Below are 21,592 nucleotides of genomic sequence, written 5' to 3'. Positions count from 1 at the left end.
CGCAACTCTATCTGATGTGCCAATGCGAAGCATTTTTGTATTTCTAGTTGTTGTCAGGCGAAAGCGGCGAGAACAGCCTGCATTGACTTCGCGCAGCTAGGCTTAAGGGAATCTCGTGTTCTGGAATTAATGGGTTTGGATAAGGCTTGTTGATCGATTTTTGATCCCCCGGAAGTATGGGGGAACTCTGTCATTCCCATTTTCCTTGATCGATGTGACCATGGCCCCTGTTCTCTGTCTTGTCTCTGTTTCATTCCACGCGAGTTTTTTGTGCCCAATAAAATCCGAACAAAATAACAAAATCCAGCGAGGATGGCGTACAAAATGGCGTATATTTTGCCCAAATACAAAGGCAATATTGCCTTCCAGTTATCAGTGTGGAAGACTACTTTCGTGAACTAGTTTGGAGACTAGCGGATTCCCTTTATGTTCGGCACCGTCACCTAGATTTCAAACTAGAGAATCTTAAGCCTCTTCATCTGCCATCTTCACTGATGCGATCCACTATTCTAATCGGCAACAGAGTCCTATTCACAGAGAGTGAGAACCTGTCCGCCATCAGCTCTGCTCGACGTGCTTGTTTACGAGGAAATGTAGTATTCCAAGTTGCAACGGAATGAATGACTGTGTCTTTGGGCATCTTACAAACACTGGCAAGGACGGACTGAAAATGACAACCTTTTTTTAACAGAAAAAAAAAAACGGTGCCATTCTTTCCCGGCGATCGTGCAACATGGCATGCCCTACCCTGCAAAACGCCAAATAACAACGCAGACTTTAAAATGCAACTGATTTCGTTATCTAACCGAATGAAGGGAAAATTATTAAATAAAACTAGAGATGTTCCAACAATTGCCTGAATTCTCCATCTACGGATACCATTGCATGACAAGATGACCTCGTAGCTCAGCACCGTAAAAGTCCACTCCGGAAGAAAGCCAAAGATCTTGAACATTGGTGACATTTTCATATAATTTCCATCTCTGCGCGTAATAAGAAAGAAAATCTCCCTTTCACTGTGCAAGATTCAAAGAACGGGGAGAAAGGGGGGGGGGGGGGGCAGAGGAATTAAGCACCAAACCTTTTATAAATTAGGCTAGACTAGATGAACAGGTTGGCATATACCTCACACCATAATCATCACCAGAGGTTATATCGCCAAAAGAATTGATATACAAAGAGAATACATATATATAACACTTATATTAGTAACAACATATCTTCATCAGAATGAAAAAGAATTTTGATCTCCCCCATTCTCATCATATCCGTTGATCACAACAACAGATGAATGCCAACTTCAAATCCACAATCCCTTCCCGCTCAACTCTCCAGGAGCAATAAATAATTAATCTATTCCAATCCAAACAAAACGGCAACAAGGATCAAGGAGGACGTCTCCTCATCTCAGATCAATCAATTGTTGAAGTTGTCGCACCTCCGCCGGACCTCCCCCTTCCTCCCGGTCTTCACCCCGTACACGCTGAGCTTCACCATGGCGTGCGCGAAGTCGTTGAAGAAGGCGGTGTTGTTGGCGGCGTAGAGCTGGACGAAGGGCTTCGTCCTCGGATCCGACATAAGAAGCTGGTCGGACGCCAAGAGCCCCAGGCCCCTGGCCAGGTTCTTGAAGTACATGTTGTCGAACTTGCCCGGCGTCATGATGTCGTTGAAGGTGGCGATGGTCTCGTCCTTGATGTAGTTGGCGCAGGCCTTCTGGAGCGCCTCCGCGAACTTGGGGTTCATCGAGGGGTCGAAGGCGTTCTGGCCGCCGTTGTTGTGGTTGTAGATCCGGTGGGCGAACTCCTTGCAGTGAGAGAAGCCGACGGTGTGGGCGCCGGAGAGGGCGACCATCTCCTGGACGGTGAAGCCCTTGGCGGCGAAGATGGAGATCATCTGGGAGACGGTCATGTTGGGGCGGGGGAGGTTGCCCTCGACGGTGTCGGCCTTGGAGGCGAGGGCGTCCTTGCGGCCGAGGAGGACGGGGTAGAAGGGCCCGCCGAGCATGGTGACGAGGTCGCGGGTGGCGAGGGCGAGGACGTCGGAGCAGGAGACGATGCCGGGGCACTCGATCTCCAGCTGGGTCTTGGCGCGGACCACGACGTCGAAGCCGTCGCCGGGGAGGGAGAGGTTGATGTCGGCGTCGCGCTCGGCGCGGTTGAAGGCGTTGGTGGAGATGAGGACGGAGGCGTCGCAGCCCCCGACGAAGCAGTCGTGGAAGAAGAGGCGGAGGGTGCCCGCGGCGGTGGTGGGGTTGGCGATCTGCTTGCCGGTCACGACCTGCGTCACGATCTCCGCCGCCCGGGGGCACGTCTTTCGGTAGTAGTTGGGCGTCAGCTTCGCAGCCGACGGCGCTGGGAGGGACAGGGCCACCGCCACCGCGAGCACCGCCGCGAGGAGGGCCGAGGAGAAGGAATGGGCCCGGTGCTGGAGATGGCTCGCCATCCTCTCGAACACTCACTTCTTTTCCTCCCTTCCTTCTTTCCTTCTCCTTCAATTTGGGTTTGGGTCTCGGGAGGGTCTTTAATTATTCGAGCTTTTATCCTAATGAATGGATCTGCCTCCTCTCGAGATTAGGGGAGTGGGGGGCGGTCCGAGGGGAAGCAGATCGGTTCCGTTTTGGGAAAAGAGGGGAGTAAGAAAGAGAGAACGGGGAGGGGAGGAGAGGAAATGGGGGGTGAAGGGAAATTGTGGCGGGGAGAGATTTCGGGGGGGGAGAGATTGGGAGCTGGGGAGTGGTTTTAATTGGATATATTTGTAAGATGGGTGATGAGGAGAGATACCGGATAGCAGAGGAAGACACAGGGCGTGGATCACGGTATGACAGTAAGTGGGTAACGGCTCGTGGAATGCTGGAGGGGAGAGAAGAGGGCCAAAAGCAAATTACCTTTAATTGCTTGAAGGATCCGCTCTTATGCGGATAGAAGATTTATTCAAAAAATTATATTTTTTTAATAAATATTTTTAAATAATATTTAAATAAAAAATAATTTATTTATATTTTTTATATATATTATAAAATAGTTTAAAAATTTGTTATCTATGTTCTTTTGTACTATTATTTTTTTGAATAAATTGCTATGATCCACCTATATTTCTCATAATATTTTTTATTATATTATATTATATTATATTATATTATTATAATATATTATATTATAATAATATCTTATATTTGTATAATATAATATAATATTATATTCTTACATTATAATATATTATAATATAATATATTATATTATTATAATATAATATAATATATTACATTGTATTATATTAATATATACTGATATGCAAGAATATATTATATTATTATTTATAATATTATAGTAGTTAAATACTTTAGTTGTTTTTTGGTCACACGGAAATCCTTTCTATTATGCTTAGTTGAGATACGGAAGAATCGTCGATTCCCCATGGGCTTAATAATTCCTAGCATCATAAAATATTAATATATTATATTATTTTATTATTATATATTATTATAATATAATATATATTATATTATATTATATTATTATATATTATAATATAGTATAATATATTAAAAATATTAATATATTATATATTATATTATTATCTTGCTGTATATTATTATATTATTATAATATATTATAATATTATTATAGTATTATATAAATATATAATATAATATATTTTATTATTATATATTATTATATTATATTATATTATTATTTATTATAATATAAAATATTAATATTTTATTTTATTTTATTGTTATACATTATTATATTATAATATGCTATAATATTATATTATATTATAATATTATAAGATATTAATATAATATATTATATATTATATAATATTATTATATATAATAATATAGTATAATATATTATAAATATTAATATATAATATATTATAGTATTATATTATTATATATTATTATATTATATTATATTATATAAATATTATATTATATTCTTATAAGGTTAAGAGTATATTAGGAATGAATTAAAAGGGTTACTTTTCTAGTTGATGGAAAAATGATTTAGCCATCCCTTAGATGGATAAGATTTTTCTCATTTCATGTGTAAATGCTATTCATAAGAAAGAAACTTACCTATCTTAAAAATTATAAAAATATAAATAAATTGGTAAATGAAAAAGTTGACAAATTTTGCTATAATATTTATCCATCAAAGAATAGATCCTAAATAAAATTATATATATATATATATATATAAAAGAGGCAAACAGGGGGCAGAATTTGCAGACCATAATGGCCTCAGTTTGAGTCTCCAATGTAAACATTGCATCATCTATAAGGAGAATATATCGCTTGCATGAGTACCTATGATAGCCGGAAAAATTTTTTTTGAATGGGCTTAACCTACCACATATCCTATAGATAAAATCAATAAAATGATGTCATATTAGTATTTTGATTTTAAAAATTTTATAATCATTCCACGATGCTACTATTTAATCTTGTAACTACCTCAACATACCGTTGTTTAACTACTCAATATATCTCTGTATATTGTTGTGGCATTGTTTCATTGGGTTTGTTTATGAAGCATGCGGTAGACTAAATCTATCCAAATATTTTCCATACACATGTAAAGATGAGTTTGGATGCTAAATAGAAATAGATTCGGGTCACATAGGATTGCACAATAATACCAGAGAAGTTGCATAGATGGTTAAAGCATGCATATGTCACCGCATTCATCAATCTTTCATGCAAAAGAACGGTTTATTTTTTCTTCATGATGTGCATCATTGGATTACGTAACAGTCATTATAAAATTTATGTAGATATATAAAATAGAGTTCAGTGTGCTTTAACAGCTGTACAAGAATGATCCAATGGTTAATATGGTGAAGAAAGATCGATGATTCTAGTAAGTATACAATGTTTTATTTGGAAGGAGAGGAACGGAAGGTGGATGGACAGAAATATCACATGGATGTGGGGCTCTTTGGATCTATCGAAACGATGGAAGCTCTGTTATGGTTTTCTGCGTATTGTTTTATTTATTGTTACCAAGCTTAAGCTAATGATACATTGCAGGATGCAGCCGAGACTCACGTGAATGGAAAACAGCTGTCTGTGGGCCGACGGCATGTGGCGCGTTACGCCCGTTCAGCTAACTGGGCTCGCGCTATAGTATTTTTGGGTGCGCGTTCTGCACCCTTTCTTTTACCGACTCTATCCTTATCTAAACTGGACCAGGCCTCAAAGCATACACTGGGCACCTTCTTTTTCCGAAAAATTCTTGGTGCGCCACAGACAGTATAGAAAATCCGATGTAGAATAAATTATTTTATGTGATTTATCTATATAGTTATCACTTTTAACATATTTTATTTAAAAATTTTTTATATAACAAAAATATCATTATTCTTTGAAAAAAATTATGACATCCTATGATATATTATGACTTTCTATATGCTGGATGTCATAATATGGTCTAAAAAATTATGATATCATGTGACATATTATGATATCTTGCGTCAAATTATAATTTTATGCATACAGGATGTTATGCATTTATTGCCTGCAGTTCTATTTTATCATTTGAAATTTTTGAATGACGAAAATATTCCTACTCTTTAAAAAAAATTATGACATCCTATGACATATTATGACATTCTGCGTCAATATTATGACTTTCTGCACATAGAATATCATAATATGAACATAAGATGTCAATTTTTTTTAAAAAAAATAGAAGCATTTTCATCATTCAAAAGAAGGAAATGATAACTACGTAGACCAATCACAAAAATAGCATACTCTTCATCGAATTTTTTACACTCCTGTGGTGCATAAAAAATTTTTCTTTTTTTTCTCCTCCTATGGTCAGCCCGAGCGCCTCTCATCTCGACCCGACCAAATTAACAGCTCCTTCTTGGATGATTGGACCACTTTCTCCGGCCCTTTTCTCCTTTTACGCCACCCTTCCTTTTCTCCTCCACCCCTTCTTTTGCCGGTCACCACCCTTCTCTCCGCTGCCATCTTCCATGGCCACGACAAAATGGTGTTAGTGGATCAGGTTTAACCATATCCACAGCCAAATCCAAAATATATTTGGTAGATCTAAACTCACACCTTAAACCAGTTAAAACTCTATATCCATGTTGGATCCAAAAAGATTGATTACCGATAAGTTATTTTGCTATATTTTTGGACTATTTTTTAAGATTATTTTTGATATAACCAAAATGCTACGAGACATAAAGAATAACTTAAAAAATATAGCAAATTATTGAAAGAGGGTAGATATTCAGCAGTTACTTTTATTACCTAAATATCCATATAACTAAAAATCATGGAAAAATTTTAAAATATATATATATTCTAAATAATCAAGCTCAGCATAAATATTAAATCATAACAAACATATGAAAAAAAGACTGCCCCAAATTACATGGCGTCTGCTTGATTATTTTTTCTTTTATGATAAAAAAATTGATAGCCACATACATAGAAATGTATATATATTTGTATATATGCGTGTAATCAAGTCAGATTTTGGGTTCTTGGCATGGATATATATCTAACTTAAGCCCCATCCAAAAATATTTCGGATCTAATTTGAGAAGCCAAACCTGACCAAATAACTTATTGGGTTTATTTTTTTCTTCCCTAAACTTCATGCTTTGGGTCAGTTTCCGACGTCTGGCTCGTCCAATGTACTCGTCCCATATTTGGGTCCAAGAAGCATTTCCATGTGGGAACGTAACTCGACGAAAAAGCAACGTAGCTCTCTTCCCGTGTATGCCAAGTTTGGAAAAGAAGATCACTTAAAAGATCAATTTTGCACGAAAAGTCCGCATTGTTCAAATATGCCCAATTTTCCCTCCCTCGACCCATCTCGGTCAAACGCACCCTTTTTATGCCGCCTCGTCCTCGCAAGGATATCGTGGTCCCCATGTTTCCGGTATCTATCGGCGTCATCCATACCATTTCCACCAAATTAAACATTTAACCTCTCGTAATGACGGTGTTTTGGGTCCCATATTTTATTGTCCAAAGTACCCAAAAAAATTTGCTGACGCACATTCCAGAAACGCACCAAACCTTCAACTCCATTAGCTTTCGGACAGATCTGTTATAGCTGCTGACTCGTTGTTTAAGTTGGTCATATTTAATGGGGTCTCATAAGATTGATTCCTTCCACTTGTGCATTACATTCCTTTGATGCTCTTTTGGTACTCATTCAGAAAGGATGGGTCTTGGCTTAAATCCAGCAAGGTCTCAAAGAAGCTTTACGATCGCGTTTGACGGTATGCAACACTGAGATGAACCATTCTGAGTTCTCTAAAATTAAGCTTTCGCAAGATCCACAAACCACCAAAATACACATTCAGCAAAGTCTCCAAACTTCATTAATGCTTTATTTGCCCGTAAGAGCTCTGTATGGCAGGAGTACGGGAAAGAAGCCCATAAAGCAAGCTTGTAGGACAACGTCCCACCAACCATTCCCCAAATAGCAATTCACGCAGATCATATGCACCACATTGCAGTGGAATCAAATGCTAACGGAACCGTGTGGTCCACGACTGGAAGCATAATCTCACTTTTAAAACAAAAAAATTGGGACCATACTTCCCCGCCCCGCGCTGATCCAGCGCACCGGCGGGACCGAAACACCGTGCCACTGTAGCCGTCAATTTGAAGCGGAGCCCCACGTGAATGAGAAATTATACCGGCACCGCAAAAAATTGTTGGTGGGACCAGATCCCTGAGCTCGATGGTAAATCAATCTATCCACAAACCAATGCGCGCGCACGGAAAAAAACAGAAACTGAAAACTAGAGCAATACATGCATGCGTGTTGATTTGTGGTTGGATTGGTTGACCGCTATCTTTTTTTTTTTTTTTTTTAAAGAATGTTAGTTTTTTTTTTTTTTTCTTTTTTGTGATAACTCGGAACCCTTCCTATCTTTTTCGAGTCACTTTCAAGCGTGCTGTAGAGACGTGTTCAATTTTGTGTTTATGTACATGGCAATAGATGAGAGATATATATTTTTTTTTTCCAGACCAATCATCTCGCTTCCGTGACAATGGACAATCTGAGATGATCGGCCCCTATGATGACGTGGAGGCCTTCCCACACGCATATAACTGTGATAATATCGTTAAAAAAAGAAAAAGAAGAGAAAAGAAGGTAGGACTTTTGGTTGTATCTGGTCATCTCCACGGCACCCACTTTTGAAACGAGGGAGAGCTACCGTGCCAAAAAGAACCGAAAGGAGAAAATCCAAGCAACCCTCTGCTGCATTGCTTTGCTCACTAGTTCACTGTAGCATGGAGCAGTCCATGAGCTACTTCAACATCGCTGTGATCTTCCTCTCAATTGCATCCTTGGCCGTGAGCACGGAATCCTTATTGTTAGATACTGAAGCCTCGGGCTCCGTTGGCAGCAACCATTCATCAATTAATCGCAAAACACCTTCGAATGGTCGTCATTTTGTGAGAGATGGCTCCTTGATAGATGAGATTGTCAGGCTGGGTAATCTTCAACAGACTGTGGACTGGCTCAGGAAGGTGAGGAGGGAGATCCATGAGTACCCAGAGCTGGCACATGAGGAGTTGCAGACAAGTGAGCTCATCAGACGAGAGCTTGACCTCATGGGCGTCAAGTATAGGTGGCCGATCGCAGGCACCGGCGTAGTGGCCACCATAGGGACCGGACTTCCACCTTCTGTGGCTCTCAGAGCAGACATGGATGCTTTGCCAATTCAGGTAGGTTCTTTTTCTGCTTTCTTTCCGTGGATAGATAAAAAACAGAGGTCTCATGAAAAAGACTCCAGAATAAAAGTTCTCATTCCAGTTAGTGTTATGTGGGACAAAATATATTTACTGTACCTTAATAATTACTGGGCATTGCTGATGGAGATGGAACAGGCATGCAGTCAAGAAATTAAGAAGCCATTAAAGAAAAAGATATTGGTGTCCATAGTTGAAAGCAATAGTCACGTTGCCCACAGACATATAGATATCTATAATATGCTGCTGTCATTATTTATTTTTGATTGAAACATCACACGCAAAAACTTGCCCGGTCTCATCTTACATTCTAGGACTACTGTTCAGGTTGCTTATGGTTGAAATAATCCAGCTCAGTGATCCAAAATCCAAATGCAACGAGGTGAAAGACCACTATCTCCTATATGCTTCGTATTTGGATAAATTACATTTTCAGGTTCAGGATTATGCTATGTTCTTAATGAAGAATATCATGTTGAATAAGCTTTTCAAGACTGCAGAATTACTTTCAGACTGCATAATCAAAAAAGGTGATGAATATATGTATGTATGGATGTATAGGTACATACATACGTACGTACATATGTATGTATGCATGTATGTGTGTACGTATGTATGTATGTATGTATGTGTGATTCACAATGAAGTCTTCTCACAGTCTACATTATTTTGGATCATCACTGTGTGAAAGAATATCCATGATGTACCATCCTAGTCCCTGTTGTAAACACTTACTAGATGCTTTTTTCAAGTTAATATCCTCGACTAATCGGTCTACAGATACCTGGTTCTAGCTTGTTCTTATTGAAGCTTCAAGATATCGAAATGTAACACAGATCAGTTGTGACTTGCAATAAACTAGTGATATATATTGAACTTTGATTTCATAACACATCATGAACAAAAATTTTAATAGTTTATGTGCAATGTCCTAAAAAAATTATTCTGAAACTACAGGTTTAATATTTCTGTGCAGGAACTGGTTGAATGGGAGCACAAAAGCAAAATAGATGGAAAAATGCATGCATGTGGACATGATGCACATGTCAGTATGCTTCTGGGGGCAGCAAAAATACTGCAGGATATCAAGGAAACATTGCAGGTAAAATCGTAAGATCCTTTACCAAATTGTAATGCTGATTTGCTTGCTTCAATATCTAACATGTAACCAATAGGAGATGGTGTATAATTGTCTAATAAATATTTCTTCAAGCCTTGATAATCTTCAATTCTCTACAATTATACAGTAGCCAAGAGGTGGTGTATCATCCACTTTGTCCTCCCCCATTTGGTTACATGTGAGCCAAACTAATCTATCTGTGTGTTTCTCTATATGTAAGTTCTGATCTTTTGGCAAGATCTGATGTCCATTAATCTAACTGCATCTCCAACTCCACAATAAAGAATGCATATATTCTACAGTTCAAAAATGCTTTAGGAATGTTCTTTTATATGGATTTATTCAGCCGTCGCTTGTACTGTCTCAAAAGTTAATCTTAGTAGATAACTAACTATGAGGGTGAGCATTCTAAGGACAAGCTTTGGTGCGACAGTAAGATTGCTTGATTGTGATCTGAAGGTCATAGGTTTCAAACATGAAAACAGCTTCCCTATGTGTGGGGGTAAGGCTGCATACTCTAACCCTCCTCAGACCCATCAACAACAGGAGTCGCATGCATTGGACTGTCCTTTTTGGATCACTAATTCTTCTGTGTGACACAAATACCATATAATGGGAACAAATGTGCAGTCACAATTAATATAACACCAAATTGTTTTAACCAAAAAGGATTTCACATATTACAACTCGAAATTGTCTTCTTGGATTCATTAATAAATCAGCTTTATGGCTCATTTTGGAACAATGATGAACTCCCTGTTATACTCCTTTAACAATATGTCATTTTCATTTCATTGCTACACCAGGGAACAGTGGTTCTTATATTTCAACCAGCTGAGGAAAGAGGTGTGGGAGCAGTACAGATGATCGAAGAAGGAGCACTGAAAGATGTAGAGGCCATATTTAGCATGCATGTATCTTATGCATATCCTACAGGGGTTGTTGCTTCCAGGCCTGGTGAATTTCTAACAGGATGTGGAATCTTTAAAGCACATATTAGTGGAGGAGGAGGTCATGCTGCAGCATCACACGACTCAGTTGATCCTATCTTGGCAGCATCTGCATCAATAATTAGCTTACAAAATCTTATTTCAAGGGAAGCAGATCCTCTGGATTCTCAGGTATGTCTTTTATCTGCTTAATCCTCAAATAAACAACGCGAGTCCGAAATGCATGATACCGAGCAGAATGTCACTGCACTAGAAATACAGTAATAGCTTTACGTGGATGACAGTTCTAGGGGTCAAGGAAAAGAGGAATTCTCCTTGTTGAGATTATGGCCTCCTCTGCTGCTTTTGAATCCTTGAGATTTATATGAATACTGAGGTTCCAGCATCTTTCAAGACATGCACTAAACGAAGAAGCACTATCCATACGTGGGCTAATCTTTCACAATACAAATAGAAGGTTACTGCATAATCATCGAGTTGAAAACAAAAATCTTTAGGGGCCTATTTGAATATTTCTATAGGATTGAGCTGAAAATTCTATAGGAATAGGGCATGTTGGCCCATCTAGCCCATGTTCTCTAAGAGCCTATCCAGACTCAACCCAAATCCTAGCCTTTGGGCTGCAGGAAGGGAACAAGGACCTATGGAGGTCTTTTTTTCTTCCTACAGGATTTGTGCTGGGTGGCGTTTGGTTGATACAGGGACATGCTTAAATGAACTGCCCAATCCATAAATCCTATAAGTTTTTCAGTCCAATCATATAGGAATAGCCAAATATGCCCTAAATCTGTTTTTATAAATCATTTGCGGTCTCTTATAAATCATTTGTCATGAAGAGCCTCTATCCTATCTCAAGTTCACTTTAAGAACTATGTCATCCACATAACAATCAGCACACCAATCCCATATCTATTTTAAAATCGAGAAACTATTGTCATGTTATTGTTGGAGACCTCTAGTCTAGTGAAGCAGTGTTGAATTTCTTTAAACAGTATAAAGTTCCACTTTCATTAGAAACAGCAAGATAAACATGGGCTTCCTGTACATCTCCAATTTAAAAAGCACTTCAGCATTGATCTGAAGCAGTGACCATGAAAGAATTCAAACTATCTCCAATTTAAAAAGCACTTCAGCATTGATCTGAAGCAGTGGCCATGAAAGAATTCAAACCAGTCCACAAGCCAGAATCCACCAGTTTGAAATAAGGAGAAGCTCGTATATGCTAATGATGAGAAAATTGTGCCTAAAATGAGCATTTAAGAATTAGGAGCAATTTCCTCACCTAATGCAGGGTTTTTGAGGAATGTGGAATTAGGAGCAATTTCCTCACCTAATGCTGAGTTTTTGAGGAATGTGGATTTCGGAGCAATTTCCTAACCACCAATGCTGAGTTTTGAGGAATGCTTGCACGTAAGTTTTTACATGTAATCACTTTATCATGTATCAGTACAGCAGAAATTTAAGACCAAACTGTAATCATTCTTTACAGTAAATGAATTTTCAAAATAAGTACTACTTTATTTTACTATGACCCGAAACATTCAAAGCACTTCATCAAGACTTTTTATAGCATAAAGATGAGTGATTCAAGAATAGTCCGTACCAGAAAAAAGAATAGTCATCAATTATCTAAAACCATGATTTCTAATTGTATGAGAAGAATAAATATCACAATGAAATAAAGGGATTAAAACTGATTAACAAGACAACATGGAGAGCAGTCGATGACCCACAAAGAATTTCAGAAAAATAAAAAATGGATGATGCTAAACAAACAAATAATCTCACCCTCTGATAAAACAGAGCAGTAACACCATCCACTCCAACAATTCTTTTAATCAAAAAATGCAACTTTTTCTGACATATAGAAAACATAAATCCACCATTTTGTTCAGGGTCGCTCCGAGAATATCTCATATATGGATACAAAAAAGAAGCGCCTTTTTACCAACCAGAGTGTAGTATGTATGGTGCAGGCCAATGTCTATTTTTGGTCCTTCAACATGACAAATAATTACTATAAAATATTTAGCAAATATTTTATCAGTCATATGAATTCAAGGAGCATTAGGTTTAGTTCATCATTCATCAAATACATGCATCTTTACACAATGAAGATACTGACATGTCCTTCTTGCAGTTTTTAAAAGTTCTCCATGTTGGATTCATCTAAATATCTGGGCACTTGATCCCTGCATGATTGCGCAAGTAAAACTGATGCCAGCCTTTCACCAGTAAAGTAGCTGCCCTTAACATTTGGTGGCAGTATTGGCTTGTATCAACCTGAACTGCATAAGCTATGATGCAGTTGGCAAAAGTCAATACAATCCCTCCAGCCACTTATAAAACACTATAACCTAAGCCAAGTTGGATTACTCAACTCAAGGTGGAAATGCATAGATTCAAATAAAAAAATGACAAATTAATGAGGCATGTCATCCATCTGTGGTTTAGATGATGTCAAGGAAACATTGTTGCACAACTGTCACTCTCTGTTTGTCTTTCCCTTTTGCAAATCACAAATCAATCTTGAATATCCATCAACTAAGGGACTATTCAACAAATCCATTGGTCTGCCTGAAGAAAACAAGGATCGATCATATTTAGGATAAAATTAGGTTTCCTTAATTTCCGATCAATAGTTAAGAATTTGGAAATACCCACAAAATCCTGCCATAGGCTTTTTTTCATGTCATCGCATATGGATGATCAATAAAACCCATATGACCATTAAATTTCAGCAAGAAGTTACATATGATAATCGGTTGACTAATAAATTAATTATTCCCTCAACAAAACTAATAGTTTTTTTTTTAACAAAAATTGGATGGCATACCATTTAAGAAGAAAAAGAGACTAATTTCAAAATTATTATGGAATACCAACAAAAAGGGTATCATTTGAACATAATTGAACATTTCTACAAAACAAAATTTTATATTTTCAATACTTAATGAAACCTATATTATTTAAAAATAATTTGGTAACTGAGGTTTTAAATTTCTTAGGATGGGACTGTTCCGATTTTTTTATGGAACGGGATACATCGCCGTCCTGCTCCGTCCCGACACTTGGGACAGAGGATGTCTCAAAACGTCCCGATCGGGATGTCGGGATGCTAGCAGGACAGTCTATCCCAATACAAGAGATGGTACCCCATTTCGGTGTCCCACGGAACATCCTGCTGAGACCTAAATTTCTATTGGTAACAATATATATATATATATATATATATATATATATATATATATATATATATATATATATATATATATTCTAAAATATATCTATATTTTGAGTGCTAATGAAGGATCACAATATGTTCTTTTGATAACAATTAATTTTATTCATAAGTACTTGCAAGGTTAATAAAATTGAACTCATTACAGCAAAATTAACTCTTATGCAATGGATTACTATTCCTAAGCTATTATCAAATCTCTCTTTATGACTAAGAGACTTTTATAAAGTTGGACTGTGTACTTTGCAGATAGCCAGTTATCGGGCATAAAGCATGGTTTAACATACCACCTCATACCACTACATATGGACCATACCATACTGCACCATACAACTAAAGTATTGGTACAGTACCAAGGTTCGGTTTTGGTACACGAGCCAAACCAATCTATACCAATCTAAACTGAGTGAAATCAACTACTACCGACTCATATCGTCCAGCTTTGGGCAGTACCATTGCTAGGACTAAGAAAAGTGTTGGGACGTTGCATAGGTCTGGGATGCTTACTATACCATATGACCATACCATGCCAAATCAACAGGCACCAGTACGTACTAGTTTTGCAAATCTTAGCGTAAAACAATTATATTTTCTCATTAACTAGTTCTCAATCATTTATGTTAGGATTTCCCACCACTAATCAAGCTGTTCGGCACTGTTTATTCATTTGTGAGTTTCATTGGTCATAATCTACAAAATGATGTTTATGTTCATTATAAAGATTTATAATCCACAAAATGACAAATCTTTTCCTGAGTTTCCTTTTTCCCTTTTCTTTTGACATTATTTTAATTGTGCATTACCTGATCAATAGGTTTCAAAACCCTACAGACAATTATATTTTTCAACCAATCTTTAATATACTAGCAGCTCCTTCGCTGCAGATACATAAACTAAAGTTGCTTCAACACTGTAAAGTGTAAACAATAGAAAGTATAGTTTTCTATGTACTTTCTTACAGAGGCTGAGCTGATACTTTAGCATTTGAAAGAGCACAATCATGTTGATACTGCAGGTGATCTCAGTATCCAGCTTTCATGGGGGTAGCTCATACAGTACTATTCCAGATTCAGTCACAGTAGGTGGGACTTTTAGGGCCTTTACAAAAAGAAGTTTTGATGTACTCAAACAAAGAATTGAGGAGGTATGCCTTGCGGTCCTTTCAACTTCAATTCTGTCACATCTTCATCATGAAATGAGAAAAGAAATCATTCTTTTAAGCCTTCTCATGTATTAGGTTATCAAAGGACAGGTAGCAGTATATCGATGCACAGCAAGGCTCGAATTCTTTGAGTCTCAGCACCCTCCAATTCCACCTACCGTAAACGACGATAGAATTTATGAATATGTGCGACAAGTATCCAAAGAAGTTGTAGGTAACACAAATACACAGATGAGTCCACGCGTGATGGGCAGCGAGGACTTTGCTTTCTATTTAGAGCAGATACCTGGGTCCCTGCTACTCATTGGGACTAGAAATGAGAAGATTGGATCCATACACCCACAACATAGCCCCTATTATACTATTGATGAGGATGCACTTCCTATTGGAGCAGCAATACATGCAGCTTTTGCACATGTTTATCTTCTTCAATCTACAAACAGCAATGCACAATCACCTAACTTTTCTTCTAATTCTAACATGTGATATATCTTCAATTGATATTGTATTTGCATCAGGTAATATGCAACAGTTGTACACCCAAAAAGGCATTACTAAATATCCTTCTCATGTCTTTGTTTTGCAGAGAAGCTCACTAAGCAAAAATATAGAAGCCTACTAAAAAACAAAATATTGCAAGTAAGAAAGCCCAATGATGGCATTAAACATACTCCTTATACGGCTTCATGAGAGAAGTGCAAAAATTTTGCTGTTAATAATTTCAGAAGTCATGATTACATCCAGATACTGGTTATAATATACAATTTCAGAACTAACTCGTGAATCAATTTAACATTATTTATCTTTAATGCAGGCATGGTCTCCTGCATAAAGAAAATGGTAATAACTTTGCATATTACCACAACAATATTGTTAGAGCATTTACATAAAATAGAGCTGCTTATACACCAGAAATCGTTCTTTTCCAGTGCTCAATATGTACAACAGGGATATGTTTGTCAATTCAATTTCACAACTTTGGGAACAAATGTATTCGGGTCTTTACTGGAAACAATATATCTACTGCTAGATGAACTGGACGATGAAATTGAACAAGTGAAAGGAAACGAGTGTTAATTCAACAAAGGTCTTTTGATGCTTTTGATTTTTTTTTTATTTCTTATTTTACTTTACGCTCATGAAACTTTTTAGTGGTAACCAAGCTTGTAGAAGCCTCGATGAAAGATGACAGAACTGCATAATGCTGGCCAACCATGAGAAGTAACATTAGAGGTATATTGGAGGCAAGGGTTGAAATACTGGTTCATACCTGTCCGCACCAGGCATTTAAGATTTTGTGCCACTAGGGACTTGGTACTTGATACATCCCTTGGTATTTTGCTGTACCAGCACACAGCAGTTGGTATCACCTTTCTGGGCCAGCACCAAATATCAGACCATGTCTTGACATGGTACAGTATGTATCAATACCCTATGCACCAGTCCCCAATTAGAACCACCAATTCAAACCTTTACTACACAAGTAGCCATAAAGTTCAGCATGCTAAGAAGTTACACATGAAACAAAGCTATTAACATCTTTTGTGCATCCTAATAATCAGTATAAACATCGTCAAAGAAGGAGGGTAATATCTTGTACAATATGATGAATCAATGAAAACAGAATCAAGTGCATGGCACTATCAAATAGGATTGAGTAATAAATGATTACTTTAGGCTTCTGAAATGGGCAAGTGGAAAAACAAGGGAAAAAACTGCAAAAATATAGTTACAGAGAACAATTATCCTGATATCCAAGCTAATGTGCATCTAAATATACATAGACAACAATGGAGGTGGTTTGATGTAAAAATTGCATCCAAGATTAATGTAAATAATATCACAAGATTCTTGCCCTCATCAAGAAAAGAAGACATCTAAAAGAATGAATATGTTGGCAGACCAGATTAATTGTTTATGTGATTCAATCATGAGAATGATAGTGTAGAGCTCCAACCATGCTACAGTACATGAATCGATATGAAAACAGTTTGCAGTCAAAAGACAAAAGTACCATCAGTGGAAAGATTATAGAAATCTTATAAATTGGTATTATTATGAGACTTTGAAGCACACATTCGAGCTGAGTAAGTATTAATCAACTTGGGGAATTGCCTCAACCTGAAGTTAATTAACGCAGATCCTGAGCACCAGCATGGTCATATTTTTAGTCCCACATCACGTGCGTTTTGGGGAGGTCTTGGGTATCTAAGTAGGGCCAAAGATCCTAAATAATACCTTTTGTCTAGGCTTTTCCAGTAAGTCCTGGATTATTACACAGATCCCCTGGGTCTCTCATCTCAAATAGGCAACGAATCATTGCCTTGAGAGATGGCAACAGTGGGCGGCCCAATCACTTCTGGTTATAATTAGCTGTGATGATATATCATCCACACAGAAAACAGCTGAAAGCGTAGAGGACGATCAATGAATGTGCACAGTGAACATAAACCATAACCCAGGAAAGCAATAATACAGAAACAATTAAGCAAGCCTTAAGAATTTGTTGAGCTAGCCTACTAAAGTTGTTGCATTGTTCTTATCAAAGTCAGAGTGCCACACAAAGAATATCAAAGAAAGGTGCTGCATTAATCAAATTATAAGTGAAGCGGAGAAGCTAGACCAAGATAAGTTGTAGATTTTATTTCAAGTATCAAGGAATTACATGTTGTATAACAGCAAGAGATCTCAATGTTAAAAGCACTTTGCTGAATCACCTGTAAAGGCAAAATGATACAACATGAGATCATCCAGCCTTGAGGCCATCAGTATCTACCGTACCTTCTCAGCTAGATAAAATGCTGAGAAATGAATCCTTTAAAATAGTCAATAAAGAAGTATCGTAAAAGAGTTTCCCTCCTGGCTCTAACGAGAGCAATCCTTAATTTATTGCTCATTAAATAAATTATGAGGATCTACCTCAGTCCGCTTATAGCAGCTCAATTAGCCTTGTAAGAAAGTCTAAGACAAAATGTTTTTCTACTTTCAAAATATTTTGGGATGGGAAGCATCATAAATTGAGGATAAGATGGGAGCAAACTCTCAAATCAAAATATTAGAGTCCTTTTTCCATTCATACCGGACATGTGGTGCCTATACTAAAAATCAATAACAAAGGGAAGGTGGCAAAAAACGAAACTAGCATCATGAGATATGCCAATTCCAAACCCAATCTGCACATCTACGATGGCAAGCTGTTTTGATGTATGTTGATGGACCTAACCTGTTGCGAAGTCTTGAAAATGAGAGCTGTGTGAACTCCAGATGCTTGGAGGTAAATTACTGCAGAATATGAGAATTATTCTATGAAAGAATCTCCCCCAACTCATCCCTCCAGCCCCGCCAAGCGCCTCGTCCACTTCCTCGGTCTGTTCCCCTCTCCTTTATTTCTTGATTATTTTTTTCATAAATTTTTTACATGTATTTAAATTTATATAAATACTCTTCCAAAATTAATATCTACATCTATATATATATATATATATATATATATATATATATATATATATATATATATATATATATATATATATATATATTCTCATAAAATATTTTTTTTACATATATACCCATATCATTTAACATCATTAAAAATTAACAGTTTAAAATTAAAATAATTAAAATATTTTTATGAACAGATATGCAAAAAAAAATTTATAAAGATATATATATAAATAACAATTTTATGAGGATATTCACACAAATTTGAAAATTTAGAAGCATATACATACAAAAAATCCTTAACATAAATACATCTCTCTCGGTTCGTTAATTCTTTCCTTATTCTAAAAGAGAAAAATTAATAGATACTATTAAAATAATAAATTTATTTAATTTATTAATTTATATATATATAATAATTTTTTTATCAAATGATAGATCAAAATTACTTATCTAGAAGATAAACAGATCGTAACCATCTATATTTTTTCTAATGTATAGTAATATACCTCTAAAAAAAATATCTAAATCTGATGTTAGATAAATATATAGTTTGTTCATTTACATAGAATGGATATAGTTGTAGAATTGGACATTATGTAACAATAAAAATTTATAATCTTATTTATTTTATTTTAAATTTTTTTATCAAAAATATCTTTGTGAAGTGTATAAGGTATATTATGTTATTATAAGATGGACATAATCGTTCCATCTTGCACAAAAATAAAATATAATATAGTATTCTAATATATAAAATATTATATAATATCGTCATCATGTTATTATATTATGTAATATGTTACTACATTATAGAGTAAGAGGGTCTAAATCTAACTAAATGAAATAGATAAAAATTAAATTAGAATTTTTTGTGTGTATATTCTTTGAAACATTCAAATTTGCTTGGATACCCTATGAAATTGCTATTTATATATATATCCTTATAAATTTTTTTTTTGCACATCTATCGAAAGAATATTTTAGTTATTTAAATTTTAAAATATTAATTTTTAACGACGTTAAATGATGTGGGCACATATGTAAAAAAATAAGAAAAAAGAAGGATGTATGTGCAAAATAAATATTTTATGAGGGTATACATATAATTTTGAAAGGATATTTCTGTAAATTTGAATATTTAGGAGGGGTATACGTACAAAAAACTCTTTCTTGAGTCTTCTACGCATTTTAGATCGACTTTTTCCAATAATATGGGTTTGGATCTGAAACTGTTTGCAGCCGGCGACCTACGAGCGGACAAATTCTTCGAGCAAGAATTCAAGGAGCAGTCCAGAGCACCGCTCTTGAGGAACAATCCGACTTTTTCTTGTTCCCTTCTGGCAACACTGCTTATGGACCCGAACTTGGGTGATCTATCCATGACCAGGATGAAGCTTGGGTGAAACTAAGTGGAGGTCCAAACCGACTGATGTTGAAGAATCAGCGGATGAGTTGTGGTTAGGGGTAAAATGCCACTAAAACCCAGAGCTAGCTGATTCTCCCCGAAATGCGTTGAGGCGCAGCAGTTAACTGAACATCTAGGGGTAAAGCACTGTTTCGATGCGAACCGCGAGAGCGGTACCAAATTGAGGCAAACTCTAAATACTAGATATGACCCCAAAATAACAGGGGTCAAGGTCGGCCAGTGAGACGATGGGAGATAAGCTTCATCGTCGAGAGGGAAACAGTCTGGATCACCAGCTAAGGCCCCTAAATGACCGCTCAATGATAAAGGAGGTAGGGGTGCAGAGACAGCCAGGAGGTTTGCCTAGAAGCAGCCACTCTTGAAAGAGTGCGTAATAGCTCACTGATCGAGCGTTTTTGCACCAAAGGGATAGAGCACCCTTAACCTTAAGTCCATCTAACCAATCAAGAAGCATCCTTATTTGAGTTGTAGAACAGCAAGTTTTGGGCTTTATTCCATTCTTCTTCTGTGAAGGGCAAGACAACATCCACTATTGCATCTCAAACAGAGTCGTAAATAGAGTCTGCATTCCAAGATAGATATTCACATGGTAGGTGGTACAATCGATCATACAAAGAGATGCTTTTACATATACCTCTCACTACATGAAAGAGACGCCACATCAACTTTACATGCACTAACAAAATACACTACAAACAAACACAAACAACATACGGACAAAACAAAGCATGAAAATGAATGCTAACTTCTTCGGGTGAGATATTACCCTCGCTTGGATAAGAAAAATTATAGCAGTGAGCTCCTTATTTGACGGATCTCTTTCTATTACTTTTGAATAAAAATTATATATATATAATATAAAATTTTATGTATATAGTGAGTTCTTCATGAGAAAGGGTATATTTGTTCTGGATAATAAAAAAAATCACAACATTAAATAGTATATATATTAATAAAAAATAATATATTTATCAAAAGATATATAAAAATCTACTCCTCACTTTACCCCTCTATTCAAACAAAAATAACGTATATACTCTTCTCTATTCTTTCTCTCTCTATCCAAATAAAGATTCATTAATTTTCTTATTCTCTCCTCCCCTCTCCTCTCCTCCCCTTATAAACCCCCTCTACCTCGCAGATTGTAAATATATGTGCTCGGCAACACATATACAGATCTGTTGGCCTGGGAAGGGTTGAATATGTATCTCCAAACCTTCCCTTGATGAAGAGTCCAGATAGCAAATTCAAATCCAGCCTCTGTCAGGTGGACTAGATCCCGTTAACGGATTGGCGAGCATTCCAGACATAGAGGGGGAAGGAAAAATTATTGAAATAATGAGTACTGTAAGCACGTACATATATTGTTAGGGAACGATATTTTTGCTTCTGACTTAGTCGAGTATAAGTTTGGATATCAATACTCGGCTGATCTTGAGTCGATTTTCAAATCTTAATATTTCGAATCAAGTAGGATTTCAACCTCGAAATATTTGATTCGGCTCA

The 21,592-nt window shown here is 36.6% G+C and overlaps 2 protein-coding genes and 1 long non-coding RNA gene across 3 annotated transcripts; 1 reads left to right on the top strand and 2 right to left on the bottom strand.

Moving 5' to 3' along the window:
• Window positions 1–1,068: 1,068 nt before the first annotated feature.
• LOC105050289 (peroxidase 31) lies at window positions 1,069–2,840 on the bottom strand. The gene has a single exon (XM_010930249.4). The coding sequence runs from the start codon at window positions 2,440–2,442 to the stop codon at window positions 1,417–1,419; it is 1,026 nt and encodes a 341-aa protein (XP_010928551.1). The 5' UTR covers window positions 2,443–2,840; the 3' UTR covers window positions 1,069–1,416.
• Window positions 2,841–8,151: 5,311 nt separating this feature from the next.
• On the top strand, window positions 8,152–15,806 carry LOC105050290 (IAA-amino acid hydrolase ILR1-like 1). Its single transcript, XM_010930250.4, has 5 exons — window positions 8,152–8,719; window positions 9,720–9,845; window positions 10,670–10,984; window positions 15,070–15,198; window positions 15,292–15,806. The coding sequence occupies exons 1-5, from the start codon at window positions 8,282–8,284 to the stop codon at window positions 15,700–15,702; spliced, it is 1,419 nt and encodes a 472-aa protein (XP_010928552.1). The 5' UTR covers window positions 8,152–8,281; the 3' UTR covers window positions 15,703–15,806.
• Window positions 15,521–18,587, bottom strand: LOC140851028 (uncharacterized). The gene is made up of 3 exons (XR_012133813.1): window positions 18,440–18,587; window positions 16,487–16,648; window positions 15,521–15,649 (listed from the first exon to the last, which is right to left on the bottom strand). It is a non-coding gene; the product is annotated as an uncharacterized lncRNA (long non-coding RNA).
• Window positions 18,588–21,592: the final 3,005 nt, after the last annotated feature.

Source organism: Elaeis guineensis, chromosome 8 (assembly GCF_000442705.2).
Source record: "Elaeis guineensis isolate ETL-2024a chromosome 8, EG11, whole genome shotgun sequence".
Taxonomy (NCBI): Eukaryota; Viridiplantae; Streptophyta; class Magnoliopsida; order Arecales; family Arecaceae; genus Elaeis; species Elaeis guineensis.
The sequence above is the reverse complement of the archived record's forward strand: the minus strand, read 5'-3'. Positions and strand labels throughout refer to the sequence as shown.